This window comes from Ambystoma mexicanum, chromosome 3q (assembly GCF_040938575.1).
Source record: "Ambystoma mexicanum isolate Mex_15411 chromosome 3q, UKY_AmexF1_1, whole genome shotgun sequence".
Lineage (NCBI taxonomy): Eukaryota > Metazoa > Chordata > Amphibia > Caudata > Ambystomatidae > Ambystoma > Ambystoma mexicanum.
In genome coordinates, this window is record NC_090926.1 from 466,789,346 (window position 1) to 466,804,913 (window position 15,568).

Here is a 15,568-nt window from a genome sequence, read left to right on the forward strand (position 1 = left end):
GAAGTATCAATCAACTGTATCGGGATGTAACTGTTGATAAAGTGAAAAAAAGAATCTACAAAGTTTCATATATTCTTTTGGACACATTCAAGGTGTCAGGTAAACTCCTGGTTATTAAATTACCTGAGTTCCCTTGTGCAGTCGGTCCCTAGTGGGAAGCGGGGTCCACAAAATGGACGGGTTGTCGGGAAGGTAAGAATTCTTCCACAAAGTCCTATAAAACAAATTTATAAAGTAAGGGAACCATTAGGCTGACCATCTATCTAAGAGAACAGCGTGGGTGTTCACATATTGCACTGTATCAATCAAAAGTGGATAAATATTCATTTTATGAACCCTATGTCTCGTATCCTTATTCTACTATAGGAAGGGAATTTCTATCTAATCTAGTAAAGCCTGTGCTTTCTTGTATATCTTATTTATCTTGTCTCGAGAACCAATTCAAAAGACTTTTTGCTACTGTATCCTACATCTTACCTTTCTGTACAGCAGTTGCTCTCACATTAGCGGCCGTCCATCATCATTATGGAATCAAGTGATGTCGCTATGGGTGAAAAAATCCCTCCAGCGCTGTGCATCTAGTATGGCAGCTGTAGTCCGGTGTTAATCCACTGTCTAACATATGTCCACAAAAAGAAAGGAATGTTTCCTTTAGATGCCTAAAAGGGCTATAACTTCACTTGCAATGCCTCTTAATATCCAGGGTATTTAGGTCGTACGATGCCCTGTCATAAGTTAACCCCTCTCCACAAGGCTGTTCATTTTACCACTACAACAGTATTCGGGGGAACTCTAAGTTCTTACTTCTAGACGTTCCATTTACTATGTCACACATTCGTTGCACCTCTGCAGTTTATTTTTAAACATACCCTCTTTCTCCGTATTGAGAAAAATATTTAATTGTAATCGGGAGGGCATAGCTCTAAAAAAAGGTGCAAAACAAACAAACCCTTACCTTAATAAGTGTTATTCCCGCGTCATGTGCGAAAAAAGTCTTCTTTCCTTCAGGGTCAGAGTTCTAAAATGGCAACCCAGATCTCTCTTCCCTTCGTTAGCCACCGAGTGAAATAAACAATGAAAAACACTGGAAGAAGCTGCAAAAATCCTGCAAGAATCCGCCATCTTGGGTTGAGGAGGACCTGCTAGCAAGTGGCCATTATTTAGTCCTTCTTTTGTGTTCAGTTCCTTAAAGCAGTAAACACCCATTTCCACACGCTATGTTGGATCCATGTGAATATGAAAAATGTTCAGATTGGGAGGGATCCTTCTATATGGACTTTGTCATATGCATGCTTAACAATCGGGAGAGTAGGTCCCGGTCCACAAGGAAAAAGGACACTACATCCCGGCTTGAGCCAGTACCTTATTAGGGTTACTGGGACAACTCTCATATTTTTAACCAATCTATTGATTCATTGAGACCCTTAGAGTCGCTTTGGGTCAGGAATATAAGCCTATGTTCTTTTTCGAAAAATAACTTACTTTTGATATTGTGGTTATTCCCTGGTATCGTTAATAGAACAGTCCAATGGAATGCCTCATGCCCATGTTGTGCTTCAGTGAAATGTTTCACCAGAGGGGCTGTGAGGACCTTGTTCTTTAAACAACTTTTGTGTTCTAGGATCCATGCCTTGACCTTTCAATTGGTCTTCCCTATATAGCAACGGTATCATATAGACTACGTATTCTGAGTTGCAATTCGTCATGTGTTTCTGCTGCCACCACTTCGGTAATCCGATGTCTACTTCTTTTGTTTTTGAAGTTAGTTTACATATGGCACAATTCCCACACGGTTAATGCCCCACGATCAGTGTCAAAACCCATGATTGCGTTCAGCTATTGGTTTTTGGTGTTTTATCTTTTAGTTTACTACTACTGACCCGGTTCCCAATTGTAGTGGATTTTTATACGCAAACATGGGTAAGGGAACTGCAGAATTGGTGTCCGTGAACACCTTGCACTGTTTACGCACAATCTGATTAATCTTCAGGCTGAGGTTAGAGAAAGTGTTGACACACACCAACCTTTCCCCAGGTGGCTGTTTGATCTTATCTTCCAACAGGGCTTCCCGATTATTATTAGACGCTCTTTGCACTGATTTTTTAATCCGTTTTTCGGATAACCTCTTTGGAGTAACACCAGGTCTAAAAAAGTTTAAAAGTAAAGCAAATAGAAATTAATTTAGAGATCTTAAGGAGATCTGAACCTTAATAGAAAGGATAGAATCTTCAGTCTTTCTCAATAATTGATGTATTTTAACATCTTAAAACTTCTATTATTAGAAATCTGTGTTGTGTTATTGTCATATTTGTATATGTTTGTAGAGTTGTTTTTTATGATTAAGTCTGGACTTGTTCTCATGTGATGAGAGTTTTTATCTTGAAAATCTTAATAAAATGTAATTCTTTTTGTATGTGAGTTATAGATTTTTGAACACGGGATAACTGTTGATAAATGTGTTTTCTACCTTCTCATTTCTTGTACAATTTATATTTTCCCGAAATCAAGGTAGAAGACATTTGTTGGAGGGGACATTTGGGTTATCCCAACCAATTGTTTTGAGTATGATATAAAATGAAACTTAAAAAAAGTCAAAAACTCTCTATAAACTAATTCAAAACTGAATAAGAAATACACTCAAGTGGAAAGAGAAGAAAACGGTATGAAATTAGTTGGTTTTCAAAAATTCATGTAATGTGTACAGATGCCTAAGAAATTGTCTATATACCAGATTTGATGAAATTGGATTTATTGCTTTTCTGAATAGTTTCCAACAGAAACAGCTCGTATGTGTTTATGCATTCTCCCCAGTTCCTGATTGTGTAGGGGAGCCCTCCCTTTTTGTGTTTACTTTATGCAAAGGCCTGTTGCCACCATAGCATGCATTGTGAGCTGTATTCATGACTTGAAACGGAGGCCTGAAGTCAGATTCTGTCCCACATGTAGTGTTCTGTTGTTGCTCATATGATGAAAATCATAAATAACTTTTGATTGTACTTGTGTAGGAGCTGCAAAGTTTGGAAAATGATATCAGTTTGTTTCAATTGTTCTAATTTTTAAGGCCATCCAGCAGTCCAATGTGGTGCAAGGTCTGGCATCTTCGGATCCTGAGAGAGAACTGATGAGAAGCCAAAGGAAACTTCCATTTGCAGACAAGGGGAAAGGAAACCACAAGCTTCCCAAAGATATGAATCACGAGGCTCTGCTGCACGGAAAAGGTAATAATGAAAAGAGAAAATGTCCAGACTCGTGCTGGGCGGGTGGGCCATGTGATCAGCGCCTGCTGGAGTTAGCATTTTTTGCAGCACTTATTTTTGCAGTACTGACAAATTGCTGTTCCCTGGGCTCACACTTCTACTTGTCTGAGCAATCGCACCCCAACACTGCTGGGGGCGTCGTAGACTGCCACATAACATTTTCTTGCCTCAGAACCAGCCACCATTGGCAAACGAGTGACTTTTGTGGTTCAGTTGACTCCAGAGTCAACCACTCTGTAGTCTTCGACACCACTGACCAGATTCTCAACTGACTTACCTCTTTCCTCACTGACAGGACATACTTAGTCTCCCTACCTCCATAGTGATCAAATTCCACACCAATGAAATATATGGTTTCACAAGGATCTTTCCTATCTATCCTGCTGTACAACCTATATGTTGAACTCTTTGGACAAACTAGGCAACCACAACATCCAATTTCAGTAATAAACAGACGACACACAAATATACACCGTCTCTCCACGATCACCACTTGGTTGGCTACCAACTTTCTAAAACTGAGCCCATCCAAAATTGAATACCTATTTGTCTTCTCTCAAACAAACATGGCCCCAACCCATGGATGAAAAAACTCATCACAGACAACCCTTGCATATCCTTCTCCACGCAAATAAAGTCCAGAAGCATCACCATCAACCCCTGCCTTTCTGTCATCAAGAACCCTGCTGCCCTCACCTTGCTGCTATAGCGCCTCCTTAAGATACAACTCTTACCGCCTCTTGCCAACTTCCGCACCGCAGCCCATGCACTATTCCTCTCCAAGCTGGATGCCATAAATGCAATCTTAACTGGGCCCCCAACACTCTTGACCCTCTATAAGACTCATTCTGCACTTACCCAAACACTCACACATCTGGCTTCCCATATCTCAGAAAACTGCTTTGAAGGATTCTGCATTTTATACAAGGCCTTTCACCTTAAAGCCGTATTTTAAATTTCAAACAAGCCCACACAAACACCAGGCAAGCTTCAACACGGTAAGCTAACCTACAAGAAAAAACAGGCCTATACCCAATGGCCACCCACAGCCTGGAACTCCCCCCTCCACAGCACATACATGCCTCCTCTTCCATTCCCTTCCACAAAATCCTCAAAATGTACCTCTTCCCCCCACCTAATCCTGCTGGACCACCTCCCTTGCTATCCTTTTATGAATATACCTCTTTTTCTCCTCCTGCCTTTGAAATCTGTGAAGCCATGCTTGATTCTCTAGATACTGTCATTCAGGTGGAATGCACTCTCTGGACTTGCATGTTGACATGTATTTGTTGTCCCCTCACCTGAATGCTTCTGAGAGAGACCTACTCACCCTCATTTATTTATTTTATTGTTTTTTTTATAACGTGCCTAATACTGTACCCGAGTTCAGTTTCTATGCATGAATCCGGGAATCAAAGCTCTGTTGCTATGAGTGGTATTGCTTCCAAGACCAGCCCGTTGCCCCTGTGCTATCCCCCGTTCACTAAAAAAGGAACATCACCTCAAAAGTACAAAAATAGTGGGAACCAGATTGTCCCTCTATAAAGTGGACTTTAAGAATATCCAGAGCTGCTTGTCTAAGTATCAATTGTTTCGATAGGAACCACACGCCCAATGAATTGATAAAGCTACCAACAAATCTACATAGTTCTTTTTAAGAAGTCACCAGCTTAAAAGCCTAAACCTCGCTCTCATCGTTTTGAAAGAGATTTACAGCAAGAGGATGGATGTTCCATTATCCAAGGGTCCCTGGCTGTGGAAGCCCACTATAATTAAACTTAGGTGGGAAAAACCTGACCGTTTGCTCCAACATCTGACAAAACCAATTAAATTGTGGTAGTAGCAATACATGATCTCTATCAGCTCATCAAATCCAGCAGCTGTGCATTTCTGGTCCTCTATTTTCTTTTTCTGGTGGCTACCTTTGACACACTGGATAATCAAATTTTTCTCCACCAGCTTTATTCAGTGGGTGGTGTCTGACTATCAGATGTATCCAAACATTCACCTTTTGCAGAGTGTCTCGGAACTCTATCCTCTCCCCTGCACTGCATGGGCCTTCTGTGGAACCTTATTAGATCTAACGATGCTAGCTTCAATTTTTGACACAACAAAGAATGTTTAAAGGGTGTTTATTAACGTTGTCAGGAAAGGAATGGAATGATGGCTTAAGGACTCACCTACAATTGGAACGTATGCCCCTGACCTGTAATAATTTAAACAAAAGGTGAAGGAGAGGGAAAATCTATAGTGCAGCCAGGATCACATACCTAATAGGGTTTGTGGTTTCGTTAGAATCGCTGATCTAAGTCCAGTCTCGAGGGTATAGCACCCATAACGCTTCTTGACAGTCTCAGGACTATAGCACCAGGCACACTTCTAGTCTCTTAAAAGGTAGTCTCAGGAATACAGTACCCAGCACGCTCGTTGGCTCTCAAATAGTAACAGGAATATAGCTGCTAGCACACTTATTATTGCTTAAAAAAAGTGAGTTATAGTGCCCTGCTTGCTATTTGCAATCCTTGCAGGGGTTCCTGGATCATTTATTTACAGCTCCAGGTAAATAGTGGTCAGTTCACTTTCTTGTCCTTCAGACGGATTCTCAGGGATAAAGTAACCAGATCATGGTCCCTTGTTTGACATTGGGAGGGGCCCCTGAGCTATTGTCTCGGGAGGATAGCTCAAGAGCAACGTGCTCGACTTGGAAGCAAGACGATACGGAAGAATACCGGTTCGATCCCCGGGTCTGCACTTAGAAACTTCTGGGTATTAAGCATGTTATAAATAACGTATCATATCATATTATATCATAGCAGTGTATTCATAGGGGCTGGGCCGACCTCAAGCTTGTCCATGTTCAGCTCAGAAGAATTGAATCAGGGATCCCAAGGCCACCATTGCTGCATTCCCAGGGTGAGCTAGGAATTCCTCACATTAGTTTGCCTATTGACCTCACAGATATTTATGGGGAGGGACTACACCCCTTAAAGAGGTGGCAGATAGTTATCCGTCCCTCTGATTCTAGAGTGGTTGTCCCTTACAGTCACTCAAAGTCTGTCATCAAAAAGAGCAGACCTGCCCTTTTAAAGGCTCGTAACTTCAAGGCTTAAAAATGAGTAAAGATTGCAAGGAATGTAGTTTACCCTCAGCAGTCCTGCAGATTCAAAATACAGTTCTTGATGGTAAATGTGAAACATTGTGTTCTTTTGTGGGGTTGCTGGACAAATCTGAAATACAACATTTCTTCGGCAACAACACTGGAGAAAACACACACACAAAGCCTAAATATGAGCATGGTCTATGAAACCAGCATGGATACAGTTACAACACAAAAATGGAGAAAGTCACTCACAGCTTGCTCTGGCGGACACACGCAGATCTATTTTCTCTTTCCCATTGGCTGACGCATTACTTATGAAAACACTGCACCCATTTAACATGATACAGAGGGAGTTTGTTTCTGAGGTCAAGCCTAGCAATGGCAAGAGGACCCCTGTCGACTGATGACAAAATCATTCAACTGCACCCCATCGAATAAGCGAGATTGTACAGATGAATAGCCTTACAGTCTTGGAGGTTTCTTGTTTATCTCGATAAGTAGGTGTTATAAATGTTCAAAAATTAAACAACTAACTCTTAATTGGTTTTCCAAATGCAGAGGTGGAATCATCTTGTAGTGATCCCCGTGGGGGCAGCAAGGTCTCCTGCCTGGAACCTGGAGAGGAGATTTTGAAGAACATTGATGGCAATCCCAAAGAAATGTGTCCGCAGAAAGCTAAGTCCATCAAGGTGAGCGTGAGGCCTCCAAGGTGAGAATGAGCATTTATAGAGCTTGCTTTACTGACTCCAGCAGTGTTCTCATATAAAGACACATGTGCGCATGGAAGGGCAAAGGCTTAGATCACACATCCACACAATGCATGTTCGCAGACTTGAAAGAATTTGATTGAGGGGCATGTAGAGGGTGAAGATGTGAATAATTATATATCAGTACTTAATAACTGCACTTGGAGATCACAATGATGGCAGGCATGAAACCGATGTACAGAACTTTGAGATTACATGAATTCCACATAGTCACACAATACCATCAAGTGTGGAATATGGTTCCAAATACAGATTCCCAGAGTTCCACTGTAAGCATTTCCATCTCCCTAAGTTACACTCTATTGGAGTCTTCAGGCGTTGCCTGGTTTCTTAGGTGTCAGAAGTTCCTATGAAGAACAGTTTCTGTTATTTATTTAAGGAAAATATGTAGTTGACACATCAGATCAGCCATAATCCCACCTATCATTTCCTATATAGTTTGGTTCCTTTACTAAAAATAGTAAGAGCAGCAAACTCAGTTTCTCAGTTACACCCCACTACTATAAGACTTACTTGAAATTATTTGAGAGATTTCTTTGTCCTTAGCTGATCAATTTAAAGTTACATTGTTGCTTTGATTGTGACATTACATATATCTTTTTCAAGGGATCTTTATAGCAAATGAGATAGTGTACTGTGCATTGGTGGTTTTATGAACATTCGCAGCTAAGATTTGCACTTTGATTGGGGGTAAATCCCTTGATAACTGCTTCAGTTATACATGTGTATTTCATCGTAAACATGTTCTTTGTCCTGCATATTACAGTGAATGTGTTTTTATATTTTTGTAACAAGGCCTTTAGCTCTCGGACAGAGCACATGTAACAGCAAAAAGAGATGTCATAAAATAGCGCTCGGTTACCATAAACCAGAGGCGTTGCTAAGGGGGGGCTAAGTGGGCTATAGCCACGGGTCTTTTGGTTGTAGCCCCGGATAGAAGCTCATGGGTTACAACCAAAAAGGCTAGCTAGCCCCCGTCCCGAAAGTCTCAAAATGAGCGTAGCCCTAGATCTTTTCCAGACTTAGCAACACCACTGCCATAAGTAGTCACGTCAGCACATGTGTCACTTTCCATTCATTATTAGTGTGCCTCCTATGAAGTATTCTGTGGGCAGGTGGCAAAAGGAGACGATTGGAGGAGGGCGCCAGTCAGTAGATTGCCGGAAACCTAACATTGTCCTCCTGCGTTCCCCAAGTCGCAGCCGGATCATAAACCATTACCGGGCTGCATTGATGGCCTTTGTGGCAGATCGATAAGTGTTGAGGAGCTGACTCCATTGGTGAAGGTTCTCTGTACCACCTATTGAGGAAAGAGCATCTACGAAGTCCATATCAGTGGTAAGTATCCTTTGACATGCAGGAGATAACACAACATAGCAAATATCACACTATATCTCCCAAGAAACACCACGATGAGCTACTAGAATACATCAAATGATAATCTGGCTTTATAAACCTCTCTGAGGCTTGAAACAATACACACATCAACTACATCTCCCAAGATGTGTGGTACTGAGCCTCAGGAAGCCCTCAGTGGAGAGCCTTCACTATTCAACCTTTCCGATCTAGTGATGCCGGGAAAACATTCTACAAAGAGGCATTGTGCTAAGCTAATGGAATCTGAGTGGCAGAGCAGTAATACATATTTTAGAATAGTTACAGAGATGGAGTAAGACACAAGTGTATCACACCCAGTGAGTGTCCCTGTCAGTAGGCTGAGACAGTGGTGATCTCAATTGGCTTGTTAAAGCTGTGTATAGCTACTCACGCTTCAAGACATGTGTAGGGTTTATCCTTCAGATTTCCTACATGCCACACAAGATAGATATTACTTTCAGGAGATTGATGGTATCTTCAGTTCACTTATTGAGCAAGTTATTGGACCATTTGCTGGAGTCACAAGCATGCCTGTTTCTCGAAAGAAAGCAACTCTGAATGTGGCTCTGCTTGGTTCTTATTACTGGTGAAACTACTGGATGGAGTGTTTACTTCTACAGCCTATCATGGCTTTCCTTCTAGGGAAGGGTGAACAAGGGAGCCCATGTCACAAGACACCACCATTTCAAATATGGGGTTGTTTAATTTAACACGCTAACACATTCTGGAATGATTGAGTTAGTTCACTTCAGTTGAAGAAAGTAGATACCAAATATGTTTAAAGGGAAAGAACAGGACTATAAACTGTTGCCACAGTACATTGTGGGGTAATTGATGAATATATTCTGCATTGTCACCTTGGTCAGTTAATTTATTTCTTGGTTCAAATTAGTGCAGCTTGGTTTGGACATCAAGAAACCCTGGTTACCTGTGCAATAACACAACGGTCTACTTCACTGTTTCATAGAGACTGTTTTTATTGCATGGTGAGACCTTGTCGGTTGCTGTTTGCTTCTTGGAATGTACTGCCACATTTTACTTGTGTTCTGTTGTAAGAGTATCCTTCCACAATTAGATTCTAGGTTTGTATTAGTTTGGTTTACTGTGCATGTTGCATTCCCTTTAGGTTTCCATTAAGTCCTCTAACTTAGTACTCGTGGCTGGGGGATAAAAAAGATGACTCGAAGCCAAGACATGGTTCAAGGATTGGATTTTTTGTTACAGAAGTTAAGGTATTACCTGTAACTGAGGTCATGTGGTGAGGTAACTGGAACACAGAATCTAGTCAGGCTTCTTCCAGGACTGTGGCCCTCAGGACTTCCTCCTCTCCCAAACTGAGAAGAGTCACACAGTTTCTGTGATTCTAAATTTCTAGCATCTTTTTCCATGTCCGCTGTAGAATTGGTCAGGATATCCCACTCCTTTACATCTGCTCTGTCAAAACCTGGCACCAGCCCCCCTCATGCCTTGGGTTGTCTAAATATTGGCAAGGCATCAGATTCTTAAGATCATGTTGGACCTCGTGGAGTTCTCAGGGTTCGCCCCTTCTGCAGGCTGTGTGTAACTTCCCTGCATGCTGGTTCTCCAGCAATCTAGGAGCCTCTCGGGGTGCTCATGCCTTGTCTAGCCCCTTCTCTTACTGGTCTCCTCCTCCCTATCAATTCCCCCATTCTGGTCTTTGCCTTCTCTTTACTCCCCTTAGTATCTTTCTTTGTATTCTCCTCGACATTCCACCATGCCCTTAGCAGATTTGATGTGTCTGCCTATGTCTTTTTCTCTCACCGTGCCCTCTTTCCCCTTGTTAATTCTATTCCCCTTTTCAGTGCTATTTCCCTTCCTCAACTCCTTCACTCTTCTTCTCCTCATCCTTCTCTTACCTTTACTCGATCTGCTTTCACACTCCACTCCTCTTCTTTGGACCTTAATTCTCTTCTCTTTCTCAATCCTCCTTTCCCCCCTTTTTCCTGTCTTAACTCTCTCACCTCGACCTCCTTAACACTCCTCATCTTCCTCCTCTACAAACACTCTTCTGTCTGTGCTCATGGTGACACCACCATGCTCTAGCCTCTGCCTCACACACGTACAACCACACACCTCTTTCACATTGGTCACCCTTATCCACAAGACGAATGGGAGGAGGGATGTCCAATTGTCCAAGCGCCTCTGTGTTTGTGGAATGTAGGTGTCACAACCGCATGGTGCACAGGGTTAGTGCACCCAAACTATTCCCTTTCATATCGCCCACTCATTTCACACACACTCAGGAAGGGGCTCAGTTGGACTCTGGCCTGGCGCACCTGGCACCAAATACATGTCCATTAAAACACCATTGAGGGGCATCCTTATCCAGCACCTCCAAGATGGAGGTAGGAGTCAGCTCCAGTGAAGTTTACTACTTGCAGACTAGCTGCTGGGCGTGGCTGGGAGTGGCAAGGTATAAAAGCCACGCTCCAGCATGCAGCCTTGCTTTGCGTTTCTCTGCTCAAAGCAGCGTAACGCTCACCGGCCCGGCTCCCGAGCAGCCCTGAACATTTGCTTGAAGACTTCAATCATCGCTACCGACCGCTCCTGCAATCCAGTCGTGGTCATCAGGTTAGCAATAACCTTCATGAGTCTGGACAAGGCGGACAAGCCAGCCGTTCTGCAGCTCTCCCCCCTCCGCGGCTCCCGACGCGGCTCACAGCTGTACCGACCCGCTCTGCAACTCCATCACAGCTCCGGCAGCGAGTCAGCTGTTCTACACTCTTCCCCTCCGCGGCTCTCGAATCGGTTCACAGCTGTTCCAACCCGCTCGGCTCCACCGTAGCTCAGGGAACACCAGAAAGAAAGAAAAACACAAAGACAATAAGTAACACAAGGCATGCAATTCAACAATACGCGCAAGGATAAGGACAGATAAAAGGCAGCGCTAAGCAAACAAGAACGTTAATTCCAGTACTGGATGCAAATGGACATCCCAAACAGTGGACCCACAACATAGAGAAGAAGTGCTCACTATCATTAAGGAACAGATCTCCAACGCCGCAGCAGGCCTGGGCTTGGACTTACAGATCAGTGAAGTAACTGATTTGACCACAACAGAGAGCGCCCCAGCTGAAGACGAAAGCAGGATGGAGAGCCATCCTTCAATATCCACACGGTGAGCCAGACATATACACTTCCAGGAAGCACGGGGTACTGGGTGGGAGCTGGGAAGCACGGGGTGCAGAGTGGGAACTGGGGAGGCAACCCACTTGACCATAATACACCCATTTCTGTGTTACATTTTAGATTAACCCACCCATCCCCGAGTCCAGAGTGTCCAGGCACGGGTCCAACACGTGGTGAGAGGTTCCGGGTGCTCCAGCAGAGTTAAGGTGAGTGTAACAGAACGCGAAGCCAACTACTTTGCAACCTCTGCCTGAGCGTCATGGACACCTCTGATACAGATCAGCTAGCCCAGTTGTTAGGGGAATTGCGTGCCGAGGTGCATGCTTCCCGTCAGGAAACTAATGCCCTCCAAAGGGAATTGATTGTGAATAGGGATCGGACTGATGAGTTGGCTCGGCAGATGCTCCAGAGTCAGGCTAGCCAAGCCCCTATCTCCTTCTACGCCTCACGTACAGGTAGTCCTTCCAGGCACAATCTCTTTGTCTCCACCTTAGCGTTTCTCAGGAGACCATAACAAATATGCTATTTTTATAAATCAATGCCGACTGCATTTCCTGTGTAGACCCGGATAATTAACAAATGACCAGTCTAGAGTCGCTTTTGTGTTGTCGTATTTAGGAGGGAGCGCTGTGGACTGGTCCATTCCTCTGGTGAACAGGGATGATCCCTTTTATTGCGCGACATTGCAGGTTTCCAACATGAACTTGAGAAATTGTTCGCTCGTCACACAAGAGGTCAGGCTTCAGACAACGAGCTACTGACACTTCGGCAGGGTAGTCAGGATCTCCTTACATATGTAGCCACCTTCAATAGGCTGATTGCAGAGACTAACTGGCCAGAAGAACAAATAACCACCTTGTTCTATAGAGGCCTACGTGGCGAGCTTAAGGATGTTCTGACTCAGGTTGTGAACCCCCCGGAAGATTGTGCCGAATATATTGATCTAGCTGTAGAGTTGGACCAAAGGCTCCAGGACCGCAAGGCGGACTGTGCTCAGACAGAAGGGAGACCGGCATTTGTTCGTCCCAGGGAAACTCAACCACGTCAGCCCAGTGAAAGACAACCAGAGAATTCAACTGAGCCCAATCAGATTGGTGGGGTACGAAGCCCACTTACCAGAGCAGAGAGAGAAAAAAGGAGGCAGCAACAATTATGTCTGTACTGTGGCAAGGCGGGGCTTTTCTTGCGCGACTGCCCTGTGAGACCACCCCGGCGTGCCGTAGGCGCCCTTCATCACAGCGAAGAAACCAAATCCAGTCCGGAAAACTCCAACACCTGGCAAGTGAAGGGGTCCACTTGTCGAGCACAGATATGGAACCACAGATCTCTCATTTCGTCATTCCAGTGATCCCATTGTGCCATCAGCAACCGTCTCGGATGCATGCCTTAGAAGCATACATAGACAGTGGCGCAATCGGCAACTATATGGACCAGGACCTGGCAAAGAGGATTGGTCTTTCCATACACCCGAAATCATTGACAGAGAATGTTACAGCTGTGGATGGAACCCAGTTATCTTCGGGACCGGTGACCCACTGCACAGAAGGTCTAACGCTCCTCTACCAAGACGGCCATAGGGAAGAAATTTCCTTCGACCTGATAAGTGCCCCCCAATTTCAGATGATCTTGGGGATTCCTTGGTTGGAGGTTCACAATCCACACCGAGCATATGACTGCCAAATAGACCTCGTTCCGGGAGCTCAGGTCCCATGCAGTCGAATATATGCTCTGACTGAACAAGAAAATACCCACCTAAAAAATTATCTGGACCAATACCTAGCAAACGGTTTCATCCGTCCGTCCAAATCTCCGGCAGCCTCACCTCTCTTCCTCGTGCCCAAGAAGGAGGGAGACCTGAGGGCCTGCATCGATTACCGCCAATTGAACCAGATCACAGTGAAAAACCGGTACCTCTTGCCTCTCATCCCAGAGCTTCTGGACCAAGTGAAGGATGCACAAATTTACATCAAATTGGACCTGAGAGGGGCATATCATCTGGTGAGGCTTAAGAGCGGAGACGAATGGAAAACAGCATTCCGCACAAAATATGGTCTTTATGAATATCAGGTAATGCCCTTTGGGCTTTTTAACGCCCCATCCGCATTCCAAAATTTCATGAATGATGGATTGCGAGACCTGCTTGACATCTGCGCAATGGTATACATTGACAACATCCTGGTGTACTCTACTACTGAACAAGAACATATCGGTCATGTGCGAGCAGTCCTTGAGAGGCTCCGTCAACATCAGCTCTATGCCAAGCTTGAAAAATGCTCCTTCCACGTAGATGAAGTCGAGTTCTTGGAATTCATACTCACCCATCATGGTATTCGAATGGATAATCGAAAAGTGGACGCCATTCTCAACTGGCCATTACCAGCTTCTGTGAAGGGGGTGCAAAGTTTCCTAGGCTTTGCAAATTTTTACCGCCGCTTCATACCAGATTTCTCTCAAACAGTCCATCCGATCACTTAATTGTAGCGCAAAAACAGGCACTTTGAATGGAGCCCAGATGCCAAAAAGGCATTTCTCACTCTAAAACAGAAATTTACTTCAGCCCCGGTGTTACAGTACCCAAAGCCTGACCTCCCGTATGTGGTACAGATTGATGCTTCCAATATCGCTATGGGGGCGGTTCTGTCACAAAGGAATCCTGACACTGGCCAACTCCATCCAGTATCATTTTGGTCAAAAAAGTTCTCGCCAGCTGAAATAAACTATGCCATTACAGACAAAGAACTTCTGGCAATCAAAGCAGCCTTCAAGGAATGGCGACACTACCTCCTTGGGGCTCGGCACACAATTACAGTTATCACGGACCATCGTAATCTACAGTACCTAAAATTTGCTAAAGCCCAATCATCCCGTCAACTGAGATGGGCCTTGTTTTTCACAAAGTATGACTACGTTATAACTTACCGCCCAAGAGTCTGCAATGGCAAAGCGGATGCCCTATGGCGCTTAGGTGTAGGAGAAAACGCATACGAAAAGCCAGAGCCAGTAGCCATCATACCAGAAAGCAGGCTCCTGGGAGTTACAACAACAACCACTCCTTTTGATGATCTGAAGGCAGAGGTGCGACATCACATGAACCCAGACACCCTATGAACCTGGACCACTAAGAGTTCTAACCACACCCTAGTAGATGGGTTGCCGTATTACATAGGATGCCTCTTCCTTCCAACTGCAGACCAACAAAAGGCAGTCATCGCTGGTTACCATGACATGTTAATTGAAGGACATCGTGGAGTGGCTAAAACCATGGCCAAAGTCAAGAGGAATTATTTGTGGCCAACATGGCGAAAGGATGTAACCCAATTTGTACTATCATGCGGAATTAGTGCCCAAAACAAGTCGGAAAAAAACAAAAACCAGCGGGCCTTCTACGGCCACTTGAGGTCCCACCTGCACCTTGGCAAACGGTATCACTAGACTTCATCACTGAATTACCACCCTGTAATGGTTTCAACACAATTCTAGTCGTAGTGGACCTGTTTTCAAAAATGGCTCATTTTATACCTTTGAAGGGGTTACCCACAGCATCCACCCTGGCAAACGTCTTCCTAGAACAGGTGGTTCGATTACATGGATTTCCTACAATTCTAGTGTCGGACCGCGGCAGTCAATTTATTTCCAAGTTTTGGAAGAAAAGTTGTGAACTAGCACAGATTGACGTACGTATGTCCACAGGTCACCATCCTCAAACCGATGGCCAAACCGAACGTACCAATTAAACCCTCGAGCAATACCTAAGATGCATGCTCCATCAGTCAGAAAACACTTGGAAGGATATGTTATGGATCACAGAATATGCATACAACAATTCATACCATACTATGACTGGGCAAAGTCTGTTCTACATTCTGTATGGACGACACCCCAAAACCTCTATTTACGACCCCCCGGAGGAACTGGAA

General features: G+C 44.1%; 1 protein-coding gene across 1 annotated transcript in view; it reads left to right on the plus strand.

Moving 5' to 3' along the window:
- The window catches only part of LOC138447989 (uncharacterized), a 314,717-nt gene that overhangs the window by 167,923 nt on the left and 131,226 nt on the right, over nt 1-15,568 (plus strand). Inside the window, exons 10-11 of the mRNA XM_069604515.1 lie at nt 3,062-3,218; nt 6,916-7,046. Of these exons, the coding sequence (XP_069460616.1) occupies nt 3,062-3,218; nt 6,916-7,046 (288 nt within the window). The remainder of the gene's footprint in view (nt 1-3,061; nt 3,219-6,915; nt 7,047-15,568) is intronic.